General features: G+C 32.4%; 1 protein-coding gene across 1 annotated transcript; it reads right to left on the bottom strand.

Annotated features, from left to right (window-relative positions):
• Window positions 1-5681: 5681 nt before the first annotated feature.
• On the bottom strand, window positions 5682-11288 carry LOC21400974 (alanine aminotransferase 2). The gene is made up of 15 exons (XM_010098237.2): window positions 10853-11288; window positions 9788-9838; window positions 9418-9468; window positions 9033-9098; window positions 8887-8948; window positions 8394-8472; window positions 8147-8251; window positions 7915-8025; window positions 7497-7634; window positions 7264-7338; window positions 6977-7097; window positions 6718-6872; window positions 6442-6516; window positions 6063-6266; window positions 5682-5977 (listed from the first exon to the last, which is right to left on the bottom strand). Exons 1-15 carry the CDS (start codon window positions 11054-11056, stop codon window positions 5861-5863), a joined length of 1614 nt encoding a protein of 537 aa, XP_010096539.1. The 5' UTR covers window positions 11057-11288; the 3' UTR covers window positions 5682-5860.
• Window positions 11289-14208: the final 2920 nt, after the last annotated feature.

Raw genomic sequence — 14208 nt, 5'->3', positions numbered from 1 at the left:
TATGGGACAAAATTAAGTAAGAAAAGAGAGAGATTTGATTGAAAAGCCATTTTGTATATTTGTTTTTGGCCTAATGATGAGAAAACAAGTTTTTTTTTTTTTTTTTTACATCTTATAGAAAGCCAAGATCATGATCATCCACGACTTGCTAAGAATGGACACGCGTGTCGCAAAGGCGTCTTGGTTTTCACACACTTGCATTGCTGACAGAATTGTTGGGTTGAAATCGGAGACGGATTATAATAATAATTTTTTTTTTCTAATGTAAGGGGAAAAAATACATCTTAGTTTAATGGGAGACACCAACTAAGGGAGAACAAAAAGTAAATAAATGAGGGAAAAAACTTGAAACAAAAAAAGAAAAAAAAAAACAAAAAAAACTTCTGTTTAAATTAGATTAAAATCATATTAGATTAAAAATATATACAAAATATATCATTTTTAATACATGGCTGAAAATAGAAACTATTGGCAGTGAAAAACTCCCATAAAGGACAAAAAATTTAAAGATTAAAGTTATTGCTTTTATGATTTCCATTAAAAAAATCATTATATGCGTTTAGAATTGGTTCTAGATTATTTTTGAAAACATTTTTTCACGTTTTTTGAGACACGAAAATGAAAATGGTTTAAAAACCGTATTTGTTTGACAAATGTTTTTGACAAATGTTTTGAAAACGAAACTGAAAACAAAAAGCAATAAGAATGGCCTTTGTGAATAAATTAAAAAATAGTTAAAAGTTATTTTTTCTTTTCTGTTTTTATTTTTTAATACTTATCAATAATGTTATAATATATTTATTATTAATTATAACTAAACACGATTTTATTTTTTTATTGTACTTAAAATAATCTCTTAAAAAATTAACTAAATATAATTTTAAAATTGATTCCAGAATAATTCTCAAAACAATCACATTTTTACTTTTGTACTGAAAATAAAATCATTTTAAAAACGTTACCAAACGGACGCATTATTTCTTCTATTAAGAGTAATTGTGTCTTTTTGCACAACTGATTTTGCTTAAAGTTTATATGAAGAAGCATTTTGTGAGATTAGAAAATATAAGAGTGAATTCTTTGTCGTTTAAAGAAGTTAAGAGAATATCTCAATAATAATTTTTTTTTTAAAAGAACACGCAAAACACATTCTTATAATTCTTATATGGGTGTGTCTATTCACACTTCTTTTTACTTTTCACACATTTCTTCTTATTATTATTAAATTACTTATTAATAAAATTACTTTTAAAAACAATAATATTTAAAAAAAATACTCATTACAACCCAACATTAAAAATTTGAAGTTTGAAAATTTTTCAGTTTGTTTATAACAGTGATATGGTTTTGAAAAAATAAACGTCTATAATTATTCTGCGAACCTGTATATGTATCGATTAAGAAGTATATAAACGTTTCATTCCTTGTTTATATACTGATTTTATATAAACTTAAAATGAAATCTCAATGATTGAGTACTTTTTTTTTTTTTTTTTTTTTTTTGTAATGAAGCATAGCCATGTATTTCTAGGAAACAATTGCAAAGCTGATCTTGATTGATTTCGATAACTTTTCGATATTGTACATATATAGAGTTTTCTCAATGGAAATTTGTTTTAGGATATCACAAAGAGTATTACAGTTTGTTTTGAGATCTTGACATTTTGAATCACTTGTTAATGCTCGACAAAAGTTATTCATTGATCTCATGTTATAAATAGGGCCGATAATATGGGTCACGACACGATGATACGACTCGAAAACGACACGAATTTTACGGGTTAGGGTTGAGAAAAATGATGTTCGGGTCAGAATCGGGTCGACCTGAAATTGACACGAAAAACACGGGTCAATTCGGGTTGGACCCGCCTAACCCGAACACGACACGAAACTCGTAAAAAACTAAAAAATACATATATTTTTCATTTCATATTTTAAATTTTATTATGAACTTGTGATATCATGATAGTTATACTCAAAATCTTATACTATTATTTGCTTAATTTCAATGGATGTTATTGTAATTTAGTGTGTTATGAATTTTAAGTTATTTCTAATATGTAAAAAACTAAATAAAAGTATACAATTTTCGTGTCAATTTCATATTCACGGGTTAATTTCGTGTCACGGGTCATTTTCAGGTCGTTTCGTGTCAACTCGTAAAGTGGTCGTGTCATGTTCGTGTTGCCGTTTTTAAAAAATTTCGTGTCACGGGTCGTGTTCGGGTTGACTACAAATTTAAAAAAAATGATCAAAACACGACACGAACACGATACGTGACACGAATTGCCACCCCTAGTTATAAAGCTTTTTTTCACATGAACAAAGTGTGGCTATCTTCAACAGAAGAACAAATGATCAAATTTTCTATGTAAGCAAGAACATGTGAAAAACAAATAATAATAATAAAAGCAGATAAAGTATTTCTAGAAAAAAAAAAAAAAGCACATTTTATCCTTAAAAAAAAGAAAAAAGATGAACATTTTGAATTTTATCAAAGAAAAACAATACAATTAAGTTTGTGAGATTTTTTTTAAAATTTTAAAATGAGTGTAACCAGTAGAATGAAGTGGTTTAAAAATACGTGTGAAAAATAAAATATGAGTTATTTAGTTCTAAGAATTTTTTAGAAATTTTAAGAGGTGTCTAACCACCCTTCTTATATATATATATATATATATATAAATATTTGAATTGGATTAAACACTTGAGTGATTCCATGGCCATTCCTTTGCAAATAGCGACTTGACGTGCAAAGGTTCTCTGTTATTCTCGCTTTTACTAGACTAGAACTGTTTAACAGCTCCATATATCGCGCCAAACACGGGTGGATCAAAATTTTCTTTACCAGATCTTTGACACGTGTACACAGTAGGACCACCATACAAACATTATCAACTTTAAATTTTGTATGAGAAAAAAATATTGTAACAGAATTAAGAATTATAATATTAGATTAGACAAAATTCTTAAAACAAAGATATGATTCCTTTCCTTCTCCTTCCTCCACAGCTTTAGTAAGTGTTGTTTGGTAATAAACTATACACGAGAATAGAAGATTAATTGTACCATATGTTTATAACTAAAACATGTTATATACATAGCCTTAAAAATAAAAAATGTTATAGAAAGTACAGTAAAGAAAAAAAGTAGAGAGATTTTAGACTACGTGATAGAATAACAAATCATTAAACACGCCATGCTACAAGATATTCCATATAATTAAAATTGCATTTGGTATGAGGGTTTTAAAATTAGAATTATGATTACGGTTCAAACTTTTGTTTGTCTGTAAAAGGTAAAAAATGGTTCTTGAAAATCCGTGTTTAGTTTGGATGGTTATGGTTCAAAATTTAAATCATGATGTGATGTTTTAGACCATAACTACTTCAAAAAATAAAACTACTTCTCCGTTGATTTTAGATGATTCAAACCTCTGGTTCTGATTTCGGTTTCAGACCCATGGTTTGGACCCCAAGTTCAAACCATAAATCATGATTCTAATTCTAACTTGATTTGAACCTTCATACCAAATACTACTAATATACCACATGATTTTGCCTTGGGGAACTTGATTCTAAACAACAAAAAAGTTGTTCTGAACTATTACCTGATCACTATGACAGTAAGCACCAATTGTTCTTACAGGAAGTCGATCGAGAATCCGTCGAGCTCGTGTTATTTGCATCCGTGCTGAAAAGAGTTCGAACGTAGAAATAGAATCAAGCAAGAAAGGAGAATTTGCGGTTTACCAATAAATTACAAACAAAATTATTTGTTCAAAGTGCTTGCCATGTTTCTTGCCTTTTAGTGTGGAGTCATTTAACAAGTACTCGAGCAAGCCTTTTATTCGGCTTTTGTCCATAATGGATGAATGCTCAAACAGTGCAAAAGCCTGACTACAGATGAGAAAATGATAATCAAGAGTTTCTCTCACAGTTCTATTAGTATTAGAGACCTTCCTACATTCTAAGTGCAGCAAATTTTGAAGTTCAATCTCCGGAAAAGCGCTCGTTATTCAAGTTTAGTGAGCACATCATAAGTCTATGGATAAATTTTTCTGTGAGGAAAGCTCCAGAGTTTTACTATAGCTAGATGTGTAAATTTAGGCCGCCCAACTCGGGCCTGACAGCCCAAAGAGAGAAGGTCTGCCCGGCCCTAAGCTCAAAAAGTTTAGAGCCGGTCTAGAATTTTATAAGATATTTAAAAATATGATGTTTAAGCCGAGCCGGCTCTAAATGAGAGAATATCGGCCCATCCTGGTCTTAAGCTCAAAATATTCAGAGTCAGACTCGGGCCAACAGTAGTGAGCCTCAAACCGGCTCATTTAGCCGAACTCAAACTTGTAGCTCTAACTATGGCAATTTCAGACGTTATTCATTCTAGCTTTTTGTCCGTTTTCATATCTTTGCCCTTTTTAACTTTCATGTGCTTAGGTTTTGTCGTTTTCTTTAATTTTACAACCATTTTCTTGGTCTTTGTCGTTTATACTTTCTATGTCAATTCATTTCGTCGTCATTTTATTATGTAATTGTCGTTTTAACCTTGGTGTTGTTTCTGTAGTCGTCGTTGTTTTTTATATTTATTTTTTGTTTGTTTCAAATTTATAAGTATTTTCATGTTTCTTATCTTTTGTCGTTTTCAAATTTTAAGTGAGTTATGTCGTTTTTGTTAGTAGTCTTTTTCCGTTTTTTTGCATGCAATTGCAGGATTTTTGGCATAATTGCTCCGAACTTGTCGTAGTTTAGTAAATTGCCCTCTAAATTTTTACTTTTGGCAAATTACCCTCTAAACTTATAAATTTATTAAAATGTGCCCTATTTAATTAAATTTGCTCAAATATTTTATTAGATTTAAGGAATTAAAAGTTGAAATATTAAAATATTTGTGTTATATTTAAATTAGAATGTTTAGTTGAACGTACTTTTTTGACATTAATTTAACACAATATACGTCAAAATGAGACATACTGCAACAACTTTACAAATTGAGGGATAATTTACCAAAATTAAAAATTTAGGGAGCAATTTGGTGAACTGCGACAAGTTTAGAGGGAAAATGAACTAAAAACCCGTTTTTGCAACCATGGTCGCTATTTTATCCTCTTTCTAATTTGAAGTCGTTTTCATGTAATTTTGTCGTTTGTAACCACGTTGTCCGTTTCAATATTATACAGTCGGGTTCTCATTACGTTTTGACGTTTGTTTCTTTCTGTTTTGTTGACGGGTCTATCAACATTAATCGCCTTCGACGGCGCTTCTTTCGTTTACATGCCCATATATTCAAGTAGAAGGGACTCCCAGCTATTTGTACATGTATTTTGTCCCAACTAGAAATCAAGTACTAACTCAGTATTGCAAGAGGCTCTCCACAACTTCCTATAACAAAACATCATTTTTTGCTCATCTTGTTACCGGTTTGCATGACTATAATAGTAAGAATTATCTATAATCCGATATTAAATTAAAGCGGCACATGAATATTTTCTTTAAAAATATGTATATTTCCTCTTAAAATATGTATATTTCCTCTTATAATTTGTCTAAACACTTATATATATATTTTTAAATGAAATATACATATTATACATGTTTTTTAAAAAAATATACATGTACTGCTCTAATTCGGATAGGAGACTTTACCAATAATAATAATAATAAAAATGAAGGATAGCTCGAGTATTATCAATAAACCAACAGACAATATGATTGCTTCATTCAACACAACAAATGTACTCGCACGTCTCTAACCAAAAAATGTACAAAAAAATGTCCCGCTTTTTTCATTATGAAGTTACTGTGTATGAATGGCTAAACCTTATTCTGAACTATCTCAAGAAAGCCAACAAAACGAGGATTTCTCAGTCGCGAAACTCGTCCATGAATCCCTTGTGGAAGTCCGTCAACCGAGAGACAATTGCCGGGATCTTGTCCTCTTGAGGCAGTATTGTGCATCTAAAATGCCAGGTGCCTGGTGCCTGTCGCACCATCACAGCAGAAAGTCAGAAACAATTTTATGGTCGCATAAAATATAACCCACAAAAAAGATACAAAAATACTAACCTGCCCAAAGCCAGAACCGGGAACAAAAACTATTCCGGTCGCGTTGAGAAGGCGGTGACAGTAGAAAGCGTCCGGTGCTTCTTTTACAGCCTCCGCCGCTTTAATTGCCTTCTGTGGCAGGTTAATGCGCGGAAAGAGATACATTGCTCCTTCTGCTTTGTTGCATGTTATGCCCTCTAAGTTGTTGAAGGCATCTTCCAGGGTCTGTATTTACAATGAGGAAGTGTTGCTAAGTGTAAATATAAAGTTAAAAGACTGCAAACTTCGAAGAATAGTAAGCACTGAGATGTGAAATTTGGAGTCACACAGGTCTCACTAACTCAGTCTCTACCTCTAGATGGAACTTTTCTTTTTCAAGTGACTGTTTTGTTATACTAACCTTGGCACGCCTTGCTAGGGATGATAAAATTCCATCTCTCTCAGCACGATATGATTCGTAAGATTCATCACCAACCTGCACAAAGACAAACTCAACGTCACATTTTTATCTGTACAAATGACACAAGCAATTAAAATACTGGTCAAGGCAAACCCTCCAAACTCAGGAGGCCCAAGCTCTTGTTCAGAGTCGTACTCCGACAAGCTCAAGCTACCAAAATTCCTCAATACGATCTCAAATTACAAGTTCCTTCAATAAAGAGCCATAGACGTTTACCTTGGGTGGACTCATAACGAGGCTTGCAAGAATTTGACCAGAGATATTAGAGCAAAGATTTACAGATGCCACTTTGTATATTTGTTCCCTTATATCAGCACTAAACCCAGTAACTTCCATGTAACCTCCTCTTTTTCCACACTCTCCATAGTATCCTGAATCCAATTAAAAAGTGTGAATAACTTATTACTTCAGTAATTTGCATAAGCTCATCTCTTTAACATCATGATTCATGATCGCATCATCTTGAAATTCATACCTTTAGAGACCGACTGGAAGGACACCAAGGCAATATCATCCTCACCATACCCCATAGACCGGGAAACCTTCTTGAAGGAATGAAACTCCTTTTCAGGAACATAAACGTTTTCCTGATATACCTGTGTCATGTTCCCCGCATAGTATCAGTGGTCATGAAAGAAGCTACAATATGTTGGGATTTATTTGACGGCCAATGCAGACTGAATCAGGTAACCAGTCAATGCAATCTTAATTCAATACTAGTATTAGGTAGAGATCAATTTTCTTCAAGAGAAATCCACCTACCTCATCAGCCAGCAAAACAAGACCTTCTTGCTTGCAGAATTCCACAATATCCCGCTGGTTGCCTTCAGCAACAACCTACAGGAAAGACCGAAATATCAATTGAATGAGATCTTCAAAAGAACAGAAGCATCGTGTTCAAACGCAATGTCTTTTTGGTAAAAATTTTAAAACCATGAGCCCGATCCTTTGTTATTATCAAGTACGTTGCTATGACATAGATAATAAAAGCACACCTGGCCTGTTGGGTTTCCTGGATTGATAACAACCAAGGCCCTCACACTAATTCCCTTGGACTTGGCCTCCTCCAGTTGCTTCTTGAGTTCCAAAATTTCCAATCCCCACCCTGATGCCTCATCAAGATAGTAAGGAACCTGAAAGAATTGGGTCAGATTTTAGATTTCCAGAAAACTGAAAAAGATCATTTAGGTGATATGCAATACTCTATTTTCCAACTTCTTAAACTCTACCAGGTTGCCATTGGGAACTCCATACTACAACATTTTTAGAAAATTTGCCAATAAGTTAGTCGAAGTTAGGTTCACAGCCAGCCTAATGCTAAATGTTGACAGTTGAATTTGAGAGGACTACAAACTGAATAATAGACTCAACTTTCGGTATAGTGCAAAATGCATTTATGCAGTATAAACATACCAAAGTGCCACCATGGAGAGCAATTGAAGCAGAGTACAAAGGGTACTGAGGAATGGGGCAAAGGATTCCATCCTTCTCTGACCTTATCAGCAATTGCATCATCATATGGACCTGGAAAGAAAGAAATAACAGCGAAAATAATTATGTCACTCACTCTTCGATGATGATATTTGCCATATAAAGAACATATTGACATGAGATAAAAATGAAAGACTGAAATATTGAGAATTACCGCAGGGCTTGCACCATCTGTTAAGAAAATATCATTTGGATTGGCAGGATAACCATCACGAGCTTCAATCCCAGCAGCAATCGTATCACGCAACCCCTTGATACCCTGACATGGAAAGGGAGAAAATATGAGAATAGGACGTATAACCATGGTTTTGGCTTAAGGGCCGTGATGAAGAGACATAATTCCAGATTCACAACTTGCCCATTTTCAGTTATCTATAAAGGAATCTGCTATGATTACCTACCTGACTATGGCTATAAGCACCAGTTGCTCTTCCAGGAATTTGATCAAGAATTTGCCAAGCTCGCTCTATTGCATCCGCACTGTGAAGGGTCATGAGAATGGTAAGGGACCAAAGAGATTAAACAAGGATTTCTAAATGCCTTCTTTTATTTATCTAATCACATGGGATTCAAAGATAGACAACCATTTGATCATATCCATGCCGCTTGCATTATTATATGAAATGAATGGCATCAAAGATTAGCTCCTAATATTAATAAATCGCTAGTTATGTTAATTTCTGTTTACTTCATTCTGGGAACGAGGATTGTAGTTTAAGTCTAATGCATTTTAAAGTAAGGATTCTAGAAGACCGTTTTAGAAGAATCAATTACAATGCAAATATCCACAAAGAGGATCTATATTAATTCTGTTCAAATTATTGATGCAGATAGCAAATGACTGACTTTTTCTCTTTCGTTTTTTTCTTTTTTTTTTTTTATCAAAAAATATACCTGAAGAGGCCCTGTGTTTCACTTTTGTCCAAAATGGCTGGATGATCACATAGTGCCAGAACCTAGCATAACAACAACAATTGAGTAAGAATTTCTCAAGTTCTAACCAAACCAGTGATTTCCATTTTGAAGTCTAGCAAACCAACCTCTCGGAAAAATGTAATTGGCTGCTGGCCAAGAGACTGGGGATTTCCAATGTTGCAGTAAAGTATCTGCATAATATTAAATTAAAAATTGAAATCAGAAGTTAAGTGAGACTGACCAAAGAGCATCATTGCACCCATCCCGTCTTCACTAATATCATTTCGAGGGAATACCACAAGACAAATAAAATAGTACTTATTCTTCTAGATAAACTTCTATTCCTGTAACTTCAGATAATATTCTTCAAACTTAGTTGTAAGCAGATAATTTTAGTCTTATATACTTAATTCATCAAATAAAATTGAGGTTGGAATATTCTAAACAAGGCACCAATGTGGTCATACGCAATAGAAAAATTCCATTGGGAAATATGTGTCAACAACATACCTCATCAAAGGGATGGGAACCCGGTTTTTCCTGTAATTCTTGTTGCAATCTCTGTGACAGGTGGACATTGAGGGCAAAATTCAGATAGAGTTAACTGAGACTTGATATAAACAGCTCCTTGATAAACTGACTTGAAAGAAATAAACTTTAAAAAGAAATACAAGGACCATATATTAATTTATCCATCTTGAGTTGCCTCTTCATGTTTCCAAGAGGCAGATCACATTGACACAATGCCGCATGTAAAATACTAACCTTTTTCTGCGACTGAAGTCAAGCTACCACAATTCTATAGCTTTAGCCTCTTTATGTAAAAATATTATTCTTATACAAATGATTTTGCTTGGTTCTGTAGAATACACTCATATACCTGCGCAAGGGTGACAATTTCTCCTCGAACAGCATACTCGCATTTCAGAACCTGAAAATCAAAGGAATTTAGTGAGGTGTTAGCACCAAAAAAAAAAAACACTCCGGAATCTAAAAAAGAAGAGAATGAAATCATTTTTCAATTGATTGAACTGTTCCAAAAGAAAAAAGAAAGAAAGAAATCAACACATCCAACAGAATGACAAACATTCCTGAACTTGGTATAATTACCAAAATTGTGAACCAAAGATTGAGGATGGCACTGTTCATAACCATTTCACAGTATAAGGAACAGAAAACATCAATCAATCCATTCAATAAGCAGTTAGTAACTCTTATCAAACCCCAATGAAGATACCATGTTTAGTGTTATTATAATATCTCCCTTTTGTCCTTGTGAGGGAGGGGTGGCTCAGACCCATTTTGAACCAATCTTTTCTGGTCAAACTCAGCCACAATAACTTACAAAGCGTACAAATTGGATTATCCTGGAGAAAGTCTAATCAGAGATTTTTTAGTCTCTCGATTTATTATCACATTAGACTATAATAGTATCGCTTCTGTGGATTGAGAAAACTATAATAGTTTACTCATTAAAGGTCAAGTTAGTATAACACCCACCAATTACAAGAACAGTATCCCAGTTAATGAAAGAGATACTTTCATTTTTTTTTTTCCTTTAGAGCAAATCAAAACATGGATCACCAGAAAACCTGAGAATGCGATAGAAACAAGGAAAAGGACAACAAACCCAATAGCAAATAAAACATCATATTCTAGCAAAACCCCTCAGGCACTACTACCTACTATCAACATCAAAGTTTATTTTAAAAAAAAAAAAAAAAACTCGTAAACATCTGAGAAAACGAGGTTAACCACAGGATCAAATCAACTATGATCATACACGTTACATGCATTAAAAAACCAAAATCTGATGCTAAAAGAGAGAGTCAAATGGAGGATGCTAATTCATCAAAAACCAATATAAAAATAAATCACGCCAAACCCAGATGAGAAATCCATCTGGGCAATTGAATTCTTGAATGAAAAGCAATAAAAATAAAACCTTGGGATTGATGGTTTGGAGAGAGAGAGGAGGAGAGGCATGGGAGGAAGAGGAAGAGTCGGCCATGGAAGTAGAAGTTGCAGAATCAAAAACAACAGGAGTGGAGGACAAGAAACGCGAATGAGACGAGGAGAGAAACCGACGGTTGTGTTGAAAAGAAAGCTCGAGAGCTTTTCTAAGCTTGCCAGCTACGGATTTCCGCATCGTGGCTTCTGCTGCTTTTATGTGGCAAGCGTTGAGAATTTTCTGAATAATAATTTTAATGATAAAAATAATTATTCAGAATTACTGTATTGACGGTTTTGGGGCACTTTCTTCAAAGCCGGCCTAGTGTTTGGTTGTATGATTCGTCCACGCTTTCAATTCAAAGGTTGCAGTTTCCAGGCGCCCACGGAATATGAACTTCCCCCTCTCTTTCTCTCTCTTAATTTCGGGTATATTTATGAACCTCCTGAGAGAACTTTTCATGAACTGTTTAGTACAAAAATTCGTACCATAATTTAAATTATAATTCGTAATATAAATCAAAAATAATTTTAAATTTATAAATTAAATATTTATTTAAATTTTTTTTTTTCTGATTTCTTTTTTACTGCTGGTTTTTTTTTTCTCCTTGGGAATTTTGCAGTTTCTTTTCTATCTGGTAAACTGGTAAAGGCAAAAACTAGGGAAGATGTGATGGGGTTATTATTATAGGTAAAATGTATGGACATTTGGTTTGGTGGGATTAACTAATTAAAAGAAGTTTATTATTATCTCTAACTTTGAGTTCTAGCAAAAAAATAAAAACCTATATAATTTTGAGTTTGAGGACCACGCCATGTGACGTCATATGCTCGTTGCAAGGCCTAAACAAAAAATAAAATAAAATAAGAAATTTCTTTGTCTTGCCAATAAAAAATGAACTGTAAGTAGTTTTTATTTTTCAGTAGTTAAATTTATATAAAAAAATATATGTTTCACGTACTTTTTTAATTTATTGTAATTTTGATCATATCGGTCAGAAATTGACCCTATAAATAGAGAAGGTTGTTGAAAAAAGTTTCATAAAATAAAACAAAATTCCCTTTCTATAATATTTTTTTTTAAAACATTAGACTTATCCAAATAAAAAAAATGTACAAAACTGATGAAATGTAATTCATTTGACGATTAAGATTAAAGTCCAACTTATAAATCTTTAGGGGCAAAAAAAAAAAGAAGCAAAAACAAAGAGATGAAATGGAGATGCGATGCATTATGACTTTTTGGTGATGAAATGCTTGGCGAATGCCAGGGATTGAAGTATTGCAAATTTTACACCTCTGAAGAAGTGCTTGTTGAACAAATTGATTAGAAACTTGTGGTATGTGAAATCGAATACTTGTGTGTGTGTTCAGTATGTGGTCAGACGTGGAAAAGCAGTTCCTATGCATTCTTTCATTTTAACATTTTCATGAGGTTATTGGGTGGTCAATGCATCAGCGCATGCCAATGGGTGCCAATGGAGTTGGATTTTTTTATACTGTAGCGGGTGTGTAGCTCCTACTTTACACAAGAAACGAAACAACTTAGGGCCCGTTTAGTTCGCTGATTTAAATTTTTAATTTAAATTGAGATATAACTTTATATTAGAACTTTTTACCGTAGTAAAAAAATTAGATGTGACTGTTTTTAAGAACTTTTTACTGTAACAAAATTTAAATCGGTGAAATGAATGAGGACTTAAATTTGAATTCAGCCCACTCACGCATCTAACTACTTAGGGCCCGTTCGGTTCGCTAATTCAAGTTTTTAATTCGAGTTAAGATGTAATGTTGTGTGAGAGCTTTTTACTGTAATAAAAATATTAAATGTGACTGTTTCTGAAAATTTTTTACTGTAAAAATGGCAAATGAAATGAAAGATTACATGGGTCCATGAGAAACTGGGGTAAAGTTGCGCTAGCTCTTTTGATATCTCACCAAAAGACCAAATAATTTCACAAAGTTAGAGCCCATTGTCGAAGAGGGCTCTCATGAAGGTTTTGAAGTTACCTAAAAGTGGCCTCTCACCTCTGTTTCTTCTTCCTCTGCTTTTCTTTGCCGTTCGAACAATAAGAAATGTATAATCTTTTTTTTTTTTAATCTTCAATTCTTCTTGAAGATTGATGAGCATTGATGTTGTTTTTTCAACTTGTATGAGCATCCGTGAGATATGTAATTTAAGATACATAATTTAAAAAACATTTGTGAAAATAATCCTTTATATAATTAAGATATATAAAAAATACAGTAAGCATGATTAGTTTACACTCTCTCTCTCTCCAACAAAAATGTAAAGCATGGTCCATCCCTTCTCATCACCGCGAATACGAAAATATAGAATAAAATTTTAAAGTGCGTTTAGTTAATAATAATAGTAATGAGAATATAAATATTAATAGTAATGGAATGAAAAAAAATTAATTAATTTATTTATTTGTAATTTTAAAAATACTATAGAATGAAACATGAATATTTTTATATTGATAAAATTATTCTTATGTTATATGTAATACTAATATTTTATATATCACTATAATTAATATAATATATAAAATAGTTAATATAATTATAATATTATGAAATATATTATAAGGTTATATAATAAATAATAATCTTTCAATTATAATATAATTAAAAATTACAATAAAACTATTATTATATAACATATGATATAGAATATTATAATATTATTAAAATGGTTAATATAATTATTTTAACACCATGAAGAATTCAACAAGATAAATTAAGGTAATTAAGATTTATTGGTGTGCCTAATCTGATTTAATTAATTGGTTATTGATTAATAAATATTTTTGACGTGTAAATTTAAATAATTTTAAGGTATTTTAATATTTCCAGTAATTACATTTTTATTTCAAAAGTGTGTGTGGACACATTTCTGTACTGTCTATTAATTTTGTGACACCAGTCCTTTTTCTTTTCTTTTCCTTTTCCTTTTTCTTTTTCCCTTTTCTTTTTCTTTTCTTCCTTTTCTTTTTCCCTTCTCGCGCACACTCTCTCTCATTCTCTCCCTTTCTCTCTTCGAACTCTCACTCTCTCTCTCTCTCCCATTTTTGCTTCAAAATCAACCTGATTTCGAACCAAAGGAAAATTTTGAGAAGTTTTCAAAGTCAAGAGAAGGCTTTAAGGTAAGATTTTTGAAAACATCTCTTGAATCTCAAGTTTCTCGGATTTAAAAACTTATTTTTGGTTCGAAATGGATTTTGAGTAAAACCATGGTAGAAATTGGAGATCTTGGGTTCTTTTAACTTGATTTAGTACTTAGAACCCAGATCTAGTAGTTTTCCTTTGAGATATTTCGATTTCGAACCGAAATTGCAGGTTTTTGGG

This window comes from Morus notabilis, unplaced genomic scaffold (assembly GCF_000414095.1).
Source record: "Morus notabilis unplaced genomic scaffold, ASM41409v2 Scaffold1315, whole genome shotgun sequence".
Lineage (NCBI taxonomy): Eukaryota > Viridiplantae > Streptophyta > Magnoliopsida > Rosales > Moraceae > Morus > Morus notabilis.
The sequence above is the reverse complement of the archived record's forward strand: the minus strand, read 5'-3'. Positions and strand labels throughout refer to the sequence as shown.

Excerpts from the sequence above, each read along its gene's own strand:
- LOC21400974 (XM_010098237.2), bottom strand. The coding sequence starts at position 11,056 with ATGCGGAAATCCGTAGCTGGCAAGCTTAGAAAAGCTCTCGAGCTTTCT. Across the intron at positions 9,469-9,787 it reads AAATTGTCACCCTTGCGCAG|AGATTGCAACAAGAATTACA; the intron begins GTATATGAGTGT and ends CACCTGTCACAG. Across the intron at positions 8,026-8,146 it reads CAGATGGTGCAAGCCCTGCG|GTCCATATGATGATGCAATT; the intron begins GTAATTCTCAAT and ends CTTTCTTTCCAG.